Below are 12,686 nucleotides of genomic sequence, written 5' to 3'. Positions count from 1 at the left end.
TATACAGACAATGAACTGCTCCTTTTAGAAGCGAGCACGAAGGAGAGGCTGAAATGTTGGAGCAGACAGATGTCAAGAGAGTGCGACATGGTCACGCTGCAAATCTGGAACTTTGAGCCAAACTATGCCGAATTAATGGATTGCTTACCCAAATCAACTGGAAACATCTCCGGCCAGTTGGACCAAACAGACAATTGTCCCATCGAGTGAGTCACTATACTATTGATCATATCACCGTACACCACACAGTGCTGTCGCGCTGTGTACGAACAAAACATGACATCTGGGCTAATACTTTACTGATACTGTAATATGATTTTTCATGTTTTTCAGTCAGTACAAACTGGTGTTCTATCAAAGTGTGTTTGTTGTGCATGACAAAATCAGACGCGTTTCGTGTTGACGTAGAAGCGAGCTTATCCATAGTTAGCTTTTACAGCTAATACCGTAGAATGCCGATATGTTAGTACGCTAGAAAATTAGTTCCTCAGTGTTTTTTTTTTTCCTAACCAGCTTCTCAGGCAAATCATATAGTTGATGTAGATGCCCAAATCGGCTGTTCAGATTTACTTTACACAATTTTTTGTATTTGACTTTATTAAATGTATTTATATTATTTGATGCAGCCGGGCCGGAGCAGGAGGAGATAGAAAGAGAAAAAAAGGAAGACAGAGGGGGAAATTGTGGGGACAAGAGGGGGATTAGACAGAGAGACAAAAACAACAGCAAACACAACAATAACAACAACAACAACAACAATAGAGCAACCTCAGCAAATAGGATATGTACAAATATGATGGTAAAAGTGCTAGCAAAGAAGCAGTTAGCGAAATAAATAATAATACAGAAATGACAATGCGCATTATTACACTACAAATGGAGCAATACAAATACCAATAGAAACAGCGCTATTGATAATGAACAATACCAATAATTTACCTCTATTATCAACAATACAGTTGTTCAAATGCAACAATACATATACGTAATGATAACTCGAGATACAAAAGGATGCAGAAAAATGGAGGGGAAGAAAGAGAAGCAACCTACATTAACCTTGTAGATTGTTATAGTAACAATAGGTTAAGCTTTGTCAGTGTGCCATGTGTTACCCAGTTTCCCATAGCCTAAAGCAACAACGTTGATATATGTTTGATGAAACGTGATTATGTGCATGAGTGTATGTATGTATATGTACTTGTATATGTACAGTATGTGTATATGTATGTTTGTACAGTGCATGTATATGTACAGTATGTGTATATCTATGTTTGTAGAACGCCGATATGTTAGTACGCTAGAAAAATAGTTCCTCAGTGTTCGCTCTTACAATAACAATGTTGCTGCAGCTTGGTTGTTATACAGGTTTCCATCCATCCATTTTCTACCGCTTGTCCCTTTTGGGGTCGCAGGTTTACGGAACGTAAATGAAGTATTGTTGACGTTTTTTGAATGCATTTTAAAAGGGATTTAGAGGTTGAATGGATTGCTTCCATTAGCCACCAATAACGTGCCAATTTTTATGTTAGAATGCGGAAAAAAACCAAAAAACTAATGATAAGCAACATTCCAAAAAAAGGGCAGTTCCCCTTCAAAAGCTCATGCTTCGGTCATGCATGCAAAGTTATAGAACATTTCAAAATGCAATATTTTGTGACTCAGTTACATAAAAAGTATGTCTGTTCAGTCATGTACAGTATTTTCTTATTGTAGCTTTGTTAAATGTTAAAAAATGGTGTATCTCTCGTGAGCTGAGTGGACCGTCAATCACACCCAATGATTATTTTACTCCCCTCCTGATAATTTTGTTTTGGATTCTATGCAGACGTTTTATTGGTGGACTTATTTGGATTTATGTCAAAATGTCATAAATGTAAATTTTGCTATTATCTTGAAATAAAATGTAAAAATGGTAAATTGATTATACGTGTAAAGCGCTTTTCTACCTTTAAGGTAGTAAAAGTGCTTTTACAATATTCCCACATTCACCAATTCACACACAGGACATTTTGTGACTTGTAACTTATAATTAATAAACCTTTGACCCATTGAAAAAACGTCTCTTTTGTGGACCTAAAAGATTCCCCCTGCTTTCGAGCTAATCTGAGGTCTTTTTATGGATTTGTTAAAAGGAAGTCTTTAATCATGGCATATTAGCAAGCTCTATGAAATACACGCCCTTTCTTCATAGCTTTTATTGACGTATCCTTCTTCAAAGCTGATCTCCCTCTTCCTATCTGCAGCCAGATGAAGTCATCATCTCCCAGTCGGAGTAGAAACAGAGCCAAAGGGTTGCTATGGAAACTGACCCCGTAATTGTATTACCCCTGTGATAGATGCATTATACTAAATAACACATAGCAAGCCTTTGCGTTCTTCTCACTCTCAGATACTTCATCTACTGTACATATGTTTGGTGTGATACAGCAAACCCTTGTTTATCGCTGTTAATTGGTTCCCCGGCCTGACCCTGGTAAATGAATTTCAGCAAATTTGAAATGATTAAATGTGTAAAAAACTGTTAACGGCTTTCAAAATGTGGTTTTCAACATTACTGTAATAGGTTTGTAAAGTATACCGGTATTAGTATAGTACCACGATACTAATGAATCATATTCCGTACTATACCGCCTCTGAAAAGTACCGGTCCACCGCCCCATCGCCCCCCTACGTCGTGTCATTGCTGGTTTACGAGTAGACGAGCATGTTCGACAATGCACAATCACAGAGTACTTACAAGCAGACAGAGTGTAGACAGAAAAGGGAGAACGGACGCATTTTGGCTTAAGAACTAACGATAAAGGTGAAGCTATAACACTGAAACGCCTTCAGGAAGTGGTACTTTAAACATGGCTAGCTTTTTAGCTACTTCTTAAATCACTAATCCTTGCCTTTATGGCGACAAATAAAAGTATGTTCCTTACAAGTATCATCCCTGTAGGACCAGGAATAGCTAAACATGCTTCACTACACCCCATAGCTCACTGGAGTCACCGCTAATGACGCCGTACCTAAATGTAAAAAAATGCCATGGGTGGATCTACACCTGACATTCACTGTAATGATACCAACTACAAGACCGTATCTAGTCGATACTACTATGATTACATCGACATCAGTAAATCATTTTTTGTTTTTTCCAAATTCATATTACGTTTTTAAACTCAGGAAATATGTCCCTGGACACATGAGGACTTTGATTATGACCAATGTATGATCCTGTAACGACTTGGTATCGGATTGATACCCAAATTTGTGGTATCATCCAAAACTAATGTAAAGTATCAAACAACAGAAGAATAAGTGATTATTACATTTTAACAGAAGTGTAGATAGAACATGTTAAAAGAGAAAGTACGCAGATATTAACAGTAAATGAACAAGTAGATTAATAATTCATTTTCTACCACTTTCCACTGGTAATGTCGACAAAATAATAGAATGGAAAATGACACAATATGTTACTGCATACGTCAGCAGCTAAATTAGGATTCTTTGTTTGCTTACTTACTATTAAAAGACAAGCTGTCTAGTATGTTCACTGTTTAGGACAAACTTGCAATAAGAAACACATGTTTAATGTACCCTAAGATGTTTTCTTCAAATAAAGCCAATAATGCAATTTTTTGTGGTGCCCTTTATACAGACTTGCCAACCCTCCCGGATTTTCCGGGAGACTCCCGAAATTCAGCGCCTCTCCCGAAAACCTCCCGGGACAAATTTTCTCCCGAAAATCTCCCGAATTTCAGGCGGAGCTGGAGGCCACGCCCCCTCCAGCTCCATGCGGACCTGAGTGACGTGTCGACAGCGACCAGCCTGTTTTCACGTCCGCTTTCCCACAATATAAACAGCGTGCCTGCCCAATCACGTTATAACTGTAGAATGATCGAGGGCAAGTTCTTGGTTTCTTATGTGGGTTTATTGTTAGGCAGTTTCATTAACGACCTTCCAGCGCGGTAACAACACACAACAGCAGTCACGTTTTCGTCTACCGTAAAGCAGTTCGTCTGCCGTAAACAGCAATGTTGTGACACTCTTAAACAGGACAATACTGCCATCTAGTATACATGCATATGTGACAATAACATCTAGGGCTTTTAGAGAGTGCAGTACACAACTGCTATACATATATATATATATATATATATATATATATATATATATATATATATATATATATATATATATATATATATATATTATAGCTAGAATTCACTGAAAGTCAAGTATTTCATGTACATATACATATACATATATATATATATATATGTGTGAAATACTTGACTTGGTGAATTCTAGCTGTAAATATACATATACTTTCCCCCTCTTAACCACGCCCCCAATCACGCCCCCTCCCCACCCGCCACCTCCCGAAATCAGAGGTCTCAAGGTTGGCAAGTATGCCTTTATATAGAAAAGTATCAAAAAGTATCAAATACATTTTGGTACCGGTACCAAAATATTGGTATCGAGACAACACTAAACTGTAGACATGAAAAACACCAACATACCTTGACACTTGTTTAATCCAACATAATGCTACCTGAGGCAAAGCCAATTAGTAGCCACTAAAATCTGTATCGCGATATATACTGCAGCCTCCTGCGATTACAGCAGTGACATGTGGTGAACTTTGCACCAGGTGAGACATTTTGGAGTTTTGTTTCTTTTGTTTAACTTAAGTTCATATTCTGTAATCATTGTTAATACAGGCTTGCACATTAAAATACCAAGAAAAAAAAGGGAGTTCTTCACTTTCATTAAAAACGTTATGATAATGAAATCATGATATGATAAATGGGACCAAACAGTACAATTAATAAAATGTATAAACTATTTGGAATGTTTCTTACCTTTCTGTATTTGTATTTAAAGCAGCACAAGCTATCCTCCATGAAACATGTGCGATGCTTTATTGAACTCATGATGTCTCGCGGGCCAAATTGAACTTGGCCCGCGGGCCAGAGTTTGGACACCACTCATTTAAACTGGAGTGCTCAACATGTCATGCACGTGCTGCACATCGTTACTCCTCTCTTTCTTGCACCCTCTACCTCTGAATAGGAGGAAGTCAAATCTGCTCCAAGTATCAGTATTACTTCCTCAGTTTAACGACTCAGTGCCAAGCTGAGGTTATTCCAGTGTGAGACAACAACTCCCGTCTAAAAATGAAACGCTTCCCAAGCGAAGTGAACACAAGAGCTGTTATTGGTGCTTAGGTTGTGAAAATTGCGGACGCCCACATCTCCTACTTGAGTCATAGAAAACTATTAGTCGTTTTTAGTCTACTTGAAAAATATGAGTACATTGTTGAGATTCTCAGTTACAGTACTGTTTTAATTCCTACGGCGGGGCTATTTAACTGGCGGCCCAGGGGTCCGAGAATGACCAGACCGGCCTGTGAGTTCGGTTAAAAAAAAACACCCGGCCTGTGAGTTCGGTTAAAAAAAAACAATCAGTTAAGAGACTAACATTTTTTCATTAGATTCCCTAAAACAATAGAGCACTGTCATACAGTATATATGATTTTTTTGTATTAGGTGCTTAAAACAGCAGCTAGCTCCTGTTGTATATGAGAGAAATTAGTGTATTTTTATGAAACCAAGCATTTGTTTTGTAACCCCCAAAAAATGTTGCTAACTAAACAAAAAAATAATTATACAACTAAATAAAAAAATATTATACATTCAACTTAATGTAAAAAAAAGTCAAAACAAAAAAAAGTTTTGATTGGAAAGTGCAATTTTTTAAAATTACGACTCAACTTCCTACCACCTCCAAAGACATGCACCTGGGGATAGGTTGATTGGCAACACTAAATTGACCCTAGTGTGTGAATGTGAGTGTGAATGTTGTCTGTCTATCTGTGTTAGCCCTGTGATGAGGTGGCGACTTGTCCAGGGTGTACCCCGCCTTCCGCCCGAATGCAGCTGAGATTGACTCCAGCACCCCCCGCAACCTCGAAAGGGATAAGCGGTAGAAAATGGATGGATGGAACTTAAATTTTGTGGGCGGGGCCTCCTCTGTACAATATGTTAGAAGTACGGCTGTCAAACGATTAAAATATTTAATCGCGATAATCGCATTTTGTTCTTAATTACCTCAAAATGAATCAGGATTATCGCAAATATACAACATTTTTCATCATTAATACGTGTGCCCCAGACAGATCATTTTCAAGTTTTAACACCATGAACAGACAATTAATTTGCTTTAATGAAATGTATTTTAAAATGTATGTTTTTATTAAACAGCTCAACACAAAAAGGACAAACATGATTTAATGACAATTACAGTTAAAAAAATGCTTACTGTGTGTTTTGTGTTTTGTATAAATACAGCATTTGTATTCCTGCTTTAGGAGCACTTGAATTCAGAGGAGGAGCTACACTTCCATGTTTAAATTAAACAGTTTTACGCATAAATAACACAAAATGTGGATTGTTGTGATCATGCTTTGATTGTCGAAGATGTTTGGTAATATTTATCCATCTATGTTCTACCGCTTGTCCCTTTTGGAGTTGCGGGGGGCTGGAGCCTGTCCCAGCTGTAATCTGTGATATCTCTACCAGAATAAATTATTCTGATATTCTGTACATTAAATGTTGTACAAGTTAATGGTCTTCATATTTCAGCATGGCAATGTTTGAACCTTCCCTATTAATTAATCAAATATAATATTCAGCATGCTAATCATTCTGTAATTTAGGACTCGACCAGAAGATGTTATAAAATAATTTACACATTTTCCTCAACTGATGTACTAGCATTTCTGTAGATGCAAATATCACAGAACAAAACACCTCTGACAAATAGGGATGGGTACCTCTCACATTTAAATCAATACAGTATTTCTTGTATCTGGGAATCGATACCAGTACTCAACGGTACCAATTTTTGGTACTTTAGTGTGTGTTCATATGGTTAAAATGTTTTATTTGTGTAATAACTATTGCAAGTTGAAATGCAAAATAGGGCTGGGCGATATGACCTTTTTTTAATATCTCAATATTTTTAGGCCATGTCACGATACACGATATATATGTCGATATTTTGCCTTAGCCTTGAATTAACACTTGATGCATATAATCACAGCAGTATGATGATTCTATGTGTCTACATTAAAACATTCTTGTTCATACTGCATTAATATATGCTCATTTTAAACGGTCATGCAGAGAGGGAAATCACAACTCAGTCAATTGACCAAAACTGTATTTATTAAACAGTTATCAAGCAGTGGCACAAACATGTCATTTCAAAACAGAAAGTGCAAGATTGTCAGAGACATTTTAAAACAAGCTATGAGTGCACTTTTGTGCATGATGTCAGTAAGATGACATATCAAAACAACACTAAATTGAAGTGCACTTTTTGTACAGAACGCCACTACAATGGTTTAAAACAAATAAAGTGCACTTTTGTGCATGATGTCACACAAGATATTTTAATAACTGTCAAATAAAAATGAGCTGCATAATAGGAAATCAAATCGCTATGTGGTAGGTTACTGCGGACGTAATCTCCTTCTGTTGTTCACTATTTTTTTCATGCGGTGTTGATCTGGAAATGGTTGCCTCGGCATTTTGTTGGTGTGGCACCGAACGGAGATGTTGACATGCGGAGTAAGCACTTTTCATTCTCTAGCGGGTGACTTTTCAAATGATGCTACTTTTTGTAGCAACGCTTTTGCCCCACACTTGACAAATTACGGTTGTCTGTTCGACATATTCCCACTTGAAGCCTAACCACCGCCAGACAATGGACCCCGTGCTGTTTTTCTTGGAATTAATTCTTCCTTCATTTGTTACCAGATTTGCACCTTCTTTCTCTCGTATTACCACTCGCACCACTCCGCTAGCACCACAGCTAACGTTACCCATGCTGCTACCTCTCTGCTCCGAGAGGGCGTATATGTATGTGACGTATGTAAGAAGGTGCGCTTGCTGTCTGTGAGAAGGAGAGACAAGAAAGAGTGAAAAAAGCCCGTAGTGTAATGCCTGCAGCTAAAAGCAACTGCGTGAGAACGTATACTCGAATATCACGATATAGTCATTTTCAATATCGCACAGAGACAAACCCGCGATATATCGAGTATATCGATATAACGCCCAGCCCTAATGCAAAGCTATCATATTCTTATACAGCAGGCTTTTTACCAGGAGGAGACGTAGAAGATGTCGCCGTTATCGTCACCAAATGTAACCGTCTTTCATTTCTGTTCAGCTTTTATGTCATCTTACTTACTAAATCAGTCACAGTAACAATCTAAATGTTGTTATCACTGCACCTTAACCGTAATCTGGACAGTGGAAGTGAAACACCACCCACCTCTTACGACGCGTGCAGCAGGCATTTGCTGCAGTGATGTCTCCTCTTCTCACGGCGAAAAATAGTCCTTTCTTGCCGGGAGAACACCTTGCCATGGCTTTGAACCTGATATTTCCATTAAGTAGCCTTTCATTTGTCCATTTCTGCTTGCTTGTGAGTCATCAGTAGCAAGTAAACTGCAGCCAAGTTACCCCCACTACGGCACCGCTCGAGGGTCAGAAAGGACGCATGTGTGTTAATCGCCCGTAAAAAAAAAAAAGGCCGTTATTGAAATTCAGACTTAACGGGTTATTATCGCGTTAACTTTGACAGCCCTTGTTAGAAGCCTTTTTATTGGTCAATCTTGGGCTTCACGGTGGCAGAGGGGTTAGTGCATCTGCCTCACAATACGAAGGTCCTGAGTAGTCTTGGGTTCAATCCCGGGCTCGGGATCTTTCTGTGTGGAGTTTGCATGTCCTCCCCGTGACTGCGTGGGTTCCCTCCGGGTACTCCGGCTTCCTCCCACCTCCAAAGACATGCACCTGGGGATAAGTTGATTGGCAACACTAAATTGGCCCTAGTGTGTGGATGTGAGTGTGAATGTTGTCTGTCTATCTGTGTTGGCCCTGCGATGAGGTGGCGACTTGTCCAGGGTGTACACCGCCTTCCGCCCGATTGTAGCTGAGATAGGCTCCAGCGCCCCCCGCGACCCCAAAAGGGAATAAGCGGTAGAAAATGGATGGATGGAATCTCAAAGATGGTGTGGACCATTAGGGCGTGACTGCTGGCTTATTCCCCCTTCAACAGCAGACATCAGTCCATTTTCTACCGTTTGTCCGTCTCAGGGTTGCGGGGGTGGCTGGAGCCTATCCCAGCTGCATTCGGGCGGAAGACAGACAGCATTCATACTCACATTAACACACATGTGGAGAACAAATACCATAAACCAGTGGCAGGCGATACAGACCAATAAAACTACTTCTAACACAGAAGGGACCCAGCCCACTAGATTGAAGTTGAGTCTAACCCAAAAAATCTTTTTGTAACCACACAGAACAAGATTTGAAACTAAAATAAATCTTTGCAATTAAACAAAACCAATTAATTTTTTGTAGTTGCAAATATTTATTTAGTTTTCTTTTTAGAATTTTAGGTTTTTTTTTCCTATAAATATATTTCAAATATAGTTTGTAAATATTTTTGGGGGTTGCAAATCCATAATGTAACGCTGACAAAACAAATCGACACACATGTCCATTGCAGAAGATCCTGGTTTTCAGGAATATACAAAATAAAAATGAAAGTGAGGAAGAAGTGTGGCCCCCCGGCCGTTAGCTGTCTGGAAATGTGGCCCCCAAAACAATTGATTTGAATAGCCTCGTTGTTATATAAAACACTTTGCTGTGCATCCAAAGACTGTTTTTCTTTTTTAATTTGTCCAAGCTGACCTTAAGCGATGTTACAATTTACTTTGTCTAGCAGCATTTAAAAAAAAACAAGCTTGTTTACTTCTCACTGACAGATCGAGACCAGGTGCTAACATTTATATTTGCTCTTTAAAGATGGCCTTGCTGTGCTGACTGCATACAGGATCAACGTGCCCACAGGTACGGGCAGATTAGAGGCTTAATGTGACGCCTGTCTGTCCGTCCTTTTATCACTTTTCTCCTGTCCTCTCATTTCATCTACTTGTTCCCATGACACCAAGCTCTGCTCAATCCATAAGCATAACTCCGCTTCTGTTTGGCTGCTAATTCTGCACTGGTATGTGTGCTAATCACACCCAAGAGTGCCTTTGCCTGTTTGCTGTTTCAGCCTCCATATCGGCTCCCCCCCCCCCAACTGCAGGTTGCTTAATGTGTTGTGTTCATGGCTGAAGTGTCTCATGTGCACTGATGCATGTTACAGTCATGCACGCCAACATCAGAAATGAGGCCATTTTTCAAACAATGGATGATTCGTCAAGACAAGTGTATTGCCCACATTAGTTGTAAATGTGCATTATCACAACACATCATTAAGTTACATAAATAAATATTATGTAATGTTTCTATGTAGGGATGTTCCGATCCATGTTTTATGCTGCCTATGGCAATACCAGTCATTCATGATAGAGATCGGCCCATACCTATACCAATCATATGTATTAACTGTAGTTCTTTCAATGTATTTATGGAGAGTGATATTGACAATTATACAATATGTATATGAGTAAAACAAAGTCAATAGTACACAATAACTTAGCGGCGGGCTGTGCATTTCCCACCTGGGCCTTCAGTGATGTCCGACTTCAATGATTACCTCTTAAAATATCATCAATGATGTCACCACATGACCATTGCTGGAGAAATACTATAAAGAAACACATTTACGCACTACTGGGCATTGTACAAAACAGGTTATTTTCTGGCACATTTAAAAATGATTAAACCATATCTTATGTAATACTGTCAAAATTAAAATTGCAAAAAAACATTAAACGTGAAAAAAATAAAGAAATAAAATATCTGAACTCACATTTCATCGCCGGGACAGCTGAGCTAGCTTCCGGGGTTGGCTGACATCGTCTCACAAGATGTAGTTATTCATTAAATATCCTTCTTGAAAATGGCCTTGCAAATATATGTGTTGTCTTGTCTAGTCATAAAAGTGAAAGTAAACTTTGATTGATTGATTGATTGAAAGATGTAGACCAGGCGTGTTGGCTGAGTTCTTAAAGTTTACTCCACAGCGTGCTCATCAAAAACATCCAGCTGCCGGCATTTGTACATTCAACCTAAACGGGGCTACTGTGCATGCTCTTCACTGCTGTGGCATGCTGGGTAATGGAGTTATTGTGTTACCTAGCTCAGTGGTACCCAACCACCGGGCCGAGGCCCGGTACTGGTCCGTGGATCGATTGGTACCGGGCCGCACAAGAAATTGAAAAAAAATAAAAATAATAATTTACTTTTTTTTTTTTTTTTTTTTTTAATTAAATCAACATAAAAAACACAAGCTACACTTACAACTAGTGCACCAACCCAAAAAACCTTCCTCCCCCACTCATTCGCACAAAAGGGTTGTTTCTTTCTGTTGTTAATATTTCTGGTTCCTACATTATATATCAATATAGATCAATACAGTCTGCAGGGATACAGTCCGTAAGCACACATGATTGTATTTCTTTATGACAAAAAAAAAAAAATACCATTCCCCCCCCGCCCTCACGTTGCAGCGTCAGTATTTAAACTAAAACTTTGCTCATCTACGGTCCGTGGGACAAATTTTCAAGCGTCGACCGGTCCGCAGCTACAAAAAGGTTGGGGACCACTGACCTAGCTCATAACATCACAATATATATCTGCCTTGGGCCAGCTTGAAGGCCTTACTGACAACAACTCGTGATCTGATTGGCTCTTGCAACTGTCCATCAAATACATATCCCAGACGCCAGCATTGTTGATTCTGAAGGCCTTGGGCTGATTTGGTACAGCATGGCAACATAAGCTAGCTGCATTCTGATTGGATACAAATTCTAATCTAAAAACAACAGCACTGGAAGGAGCATAATATGACATGAGAGAATATGAATACTTTTAGACATTTAGGGAAAGTAAATACAAAATTACTTCTTTCTTTATAATTATGATCATTATTTCTGGTTATGTTAGGCCAGCAGAGAAGGCCTTGCTGGCCCTGACGACGGAATTATTTCCTAAGTTTGTGAACATTAACAAACAAGATTTTGAGAACATCAACATATTGACCTAATCACTCTTGTATCAATCATAAACTGATACCACACTTGGTATCAACACCACCATTTTATGGATCGATTTGCCCTCCACTTACATTCATATATAACAGTTTTTACGCTATCTAGACTCTTATTAATGTATTTGTTAATTACCTTTGCTGCAAAGTGGTTTAATTTAGACTTCTTTTTACACTTCACTAAGTACTTATTTATTGTATTGTTTAAAGCTAGCTTAGCGGTTAGCTTAGCTATTAGCATGCCTGCCATGCTTGTTCTCAGTGTGTAACATGTTTAGCTTTGTCCTACAGTGATAATAATACTTGATAAGGATACTTTAAGATAAGTGTTTGCATATAGTATATTATTGGTACGAATGTTTAACCAAAATGTATGTGTTTACATAGCTGTTGGATCATTTTTGCTCTAGGTATTTACTGTGTATATATTTTTACAGGTATTTATGCTATGTACAAGGTGTATTTGTAATATCTTGTGTAAAGGAAATGTAAAACGTTTTTACATGTCTATGGAGCTCAAGATCAGAGCCTGGTGTCTTATGGTTTTGCTGCATCTTGTATTTGACTTTGTTGATAGGGTTAGACGAAATAAGTGTTTAACTTTAGCCTAAATTTATCCT

The 12,686-nt window shown here is 38.5% G+C and overlaps 1 protein-coding gene across 2 annotated transcripts in view; it reads left to right on the top strand.

Moving 5' to 3' along the window:
• Positions 1 to 12,686, top strand: part of LOC133616009 (anoctamin-5-like) — a 111,560-nt gene that overhangs the window by 18,142 nt on the left and 80,732 nt on the right. The window contains exon 2 of one of the 2 annotated variants that reach the window (XM_061974988.2): positions 9,873 to 9,917. The exons of the other annotated variant lie outside the window; for it this stretch is intronic. Within the exon in view, the coding sequence (XP_061830972.1) occupies positions 9,873 to 9,917 (45 nt within the window). The remainder of the gene's footprint in view (positions 1 to 9,872; positions 9,918 to 12,686) is intronic. 2 annotated transcript variants of the gene reach the window in all.

Source organism: Nerophis lumbriciformis, linkage group LG15, assembly GCF_033978685.3.
Source record: "Nerophis lumbriciformis linkage group LG15, RoL_Nlum_v2.1, whole genome shotgun sequence".
Taxonomy (NCBI): domain Eukaryota; kingdom Metazoa; phylum Chordata; class Actinopteri; order Syngnathiformes; family Syngnathidae; genus Nerophis; species Nerophis lumbriciformis.
The sequence above is the reverse complement of the archived record's forward strand: the minus strand, read 5'-3'. Positions and strand labels throughout refer to the sequence as shown.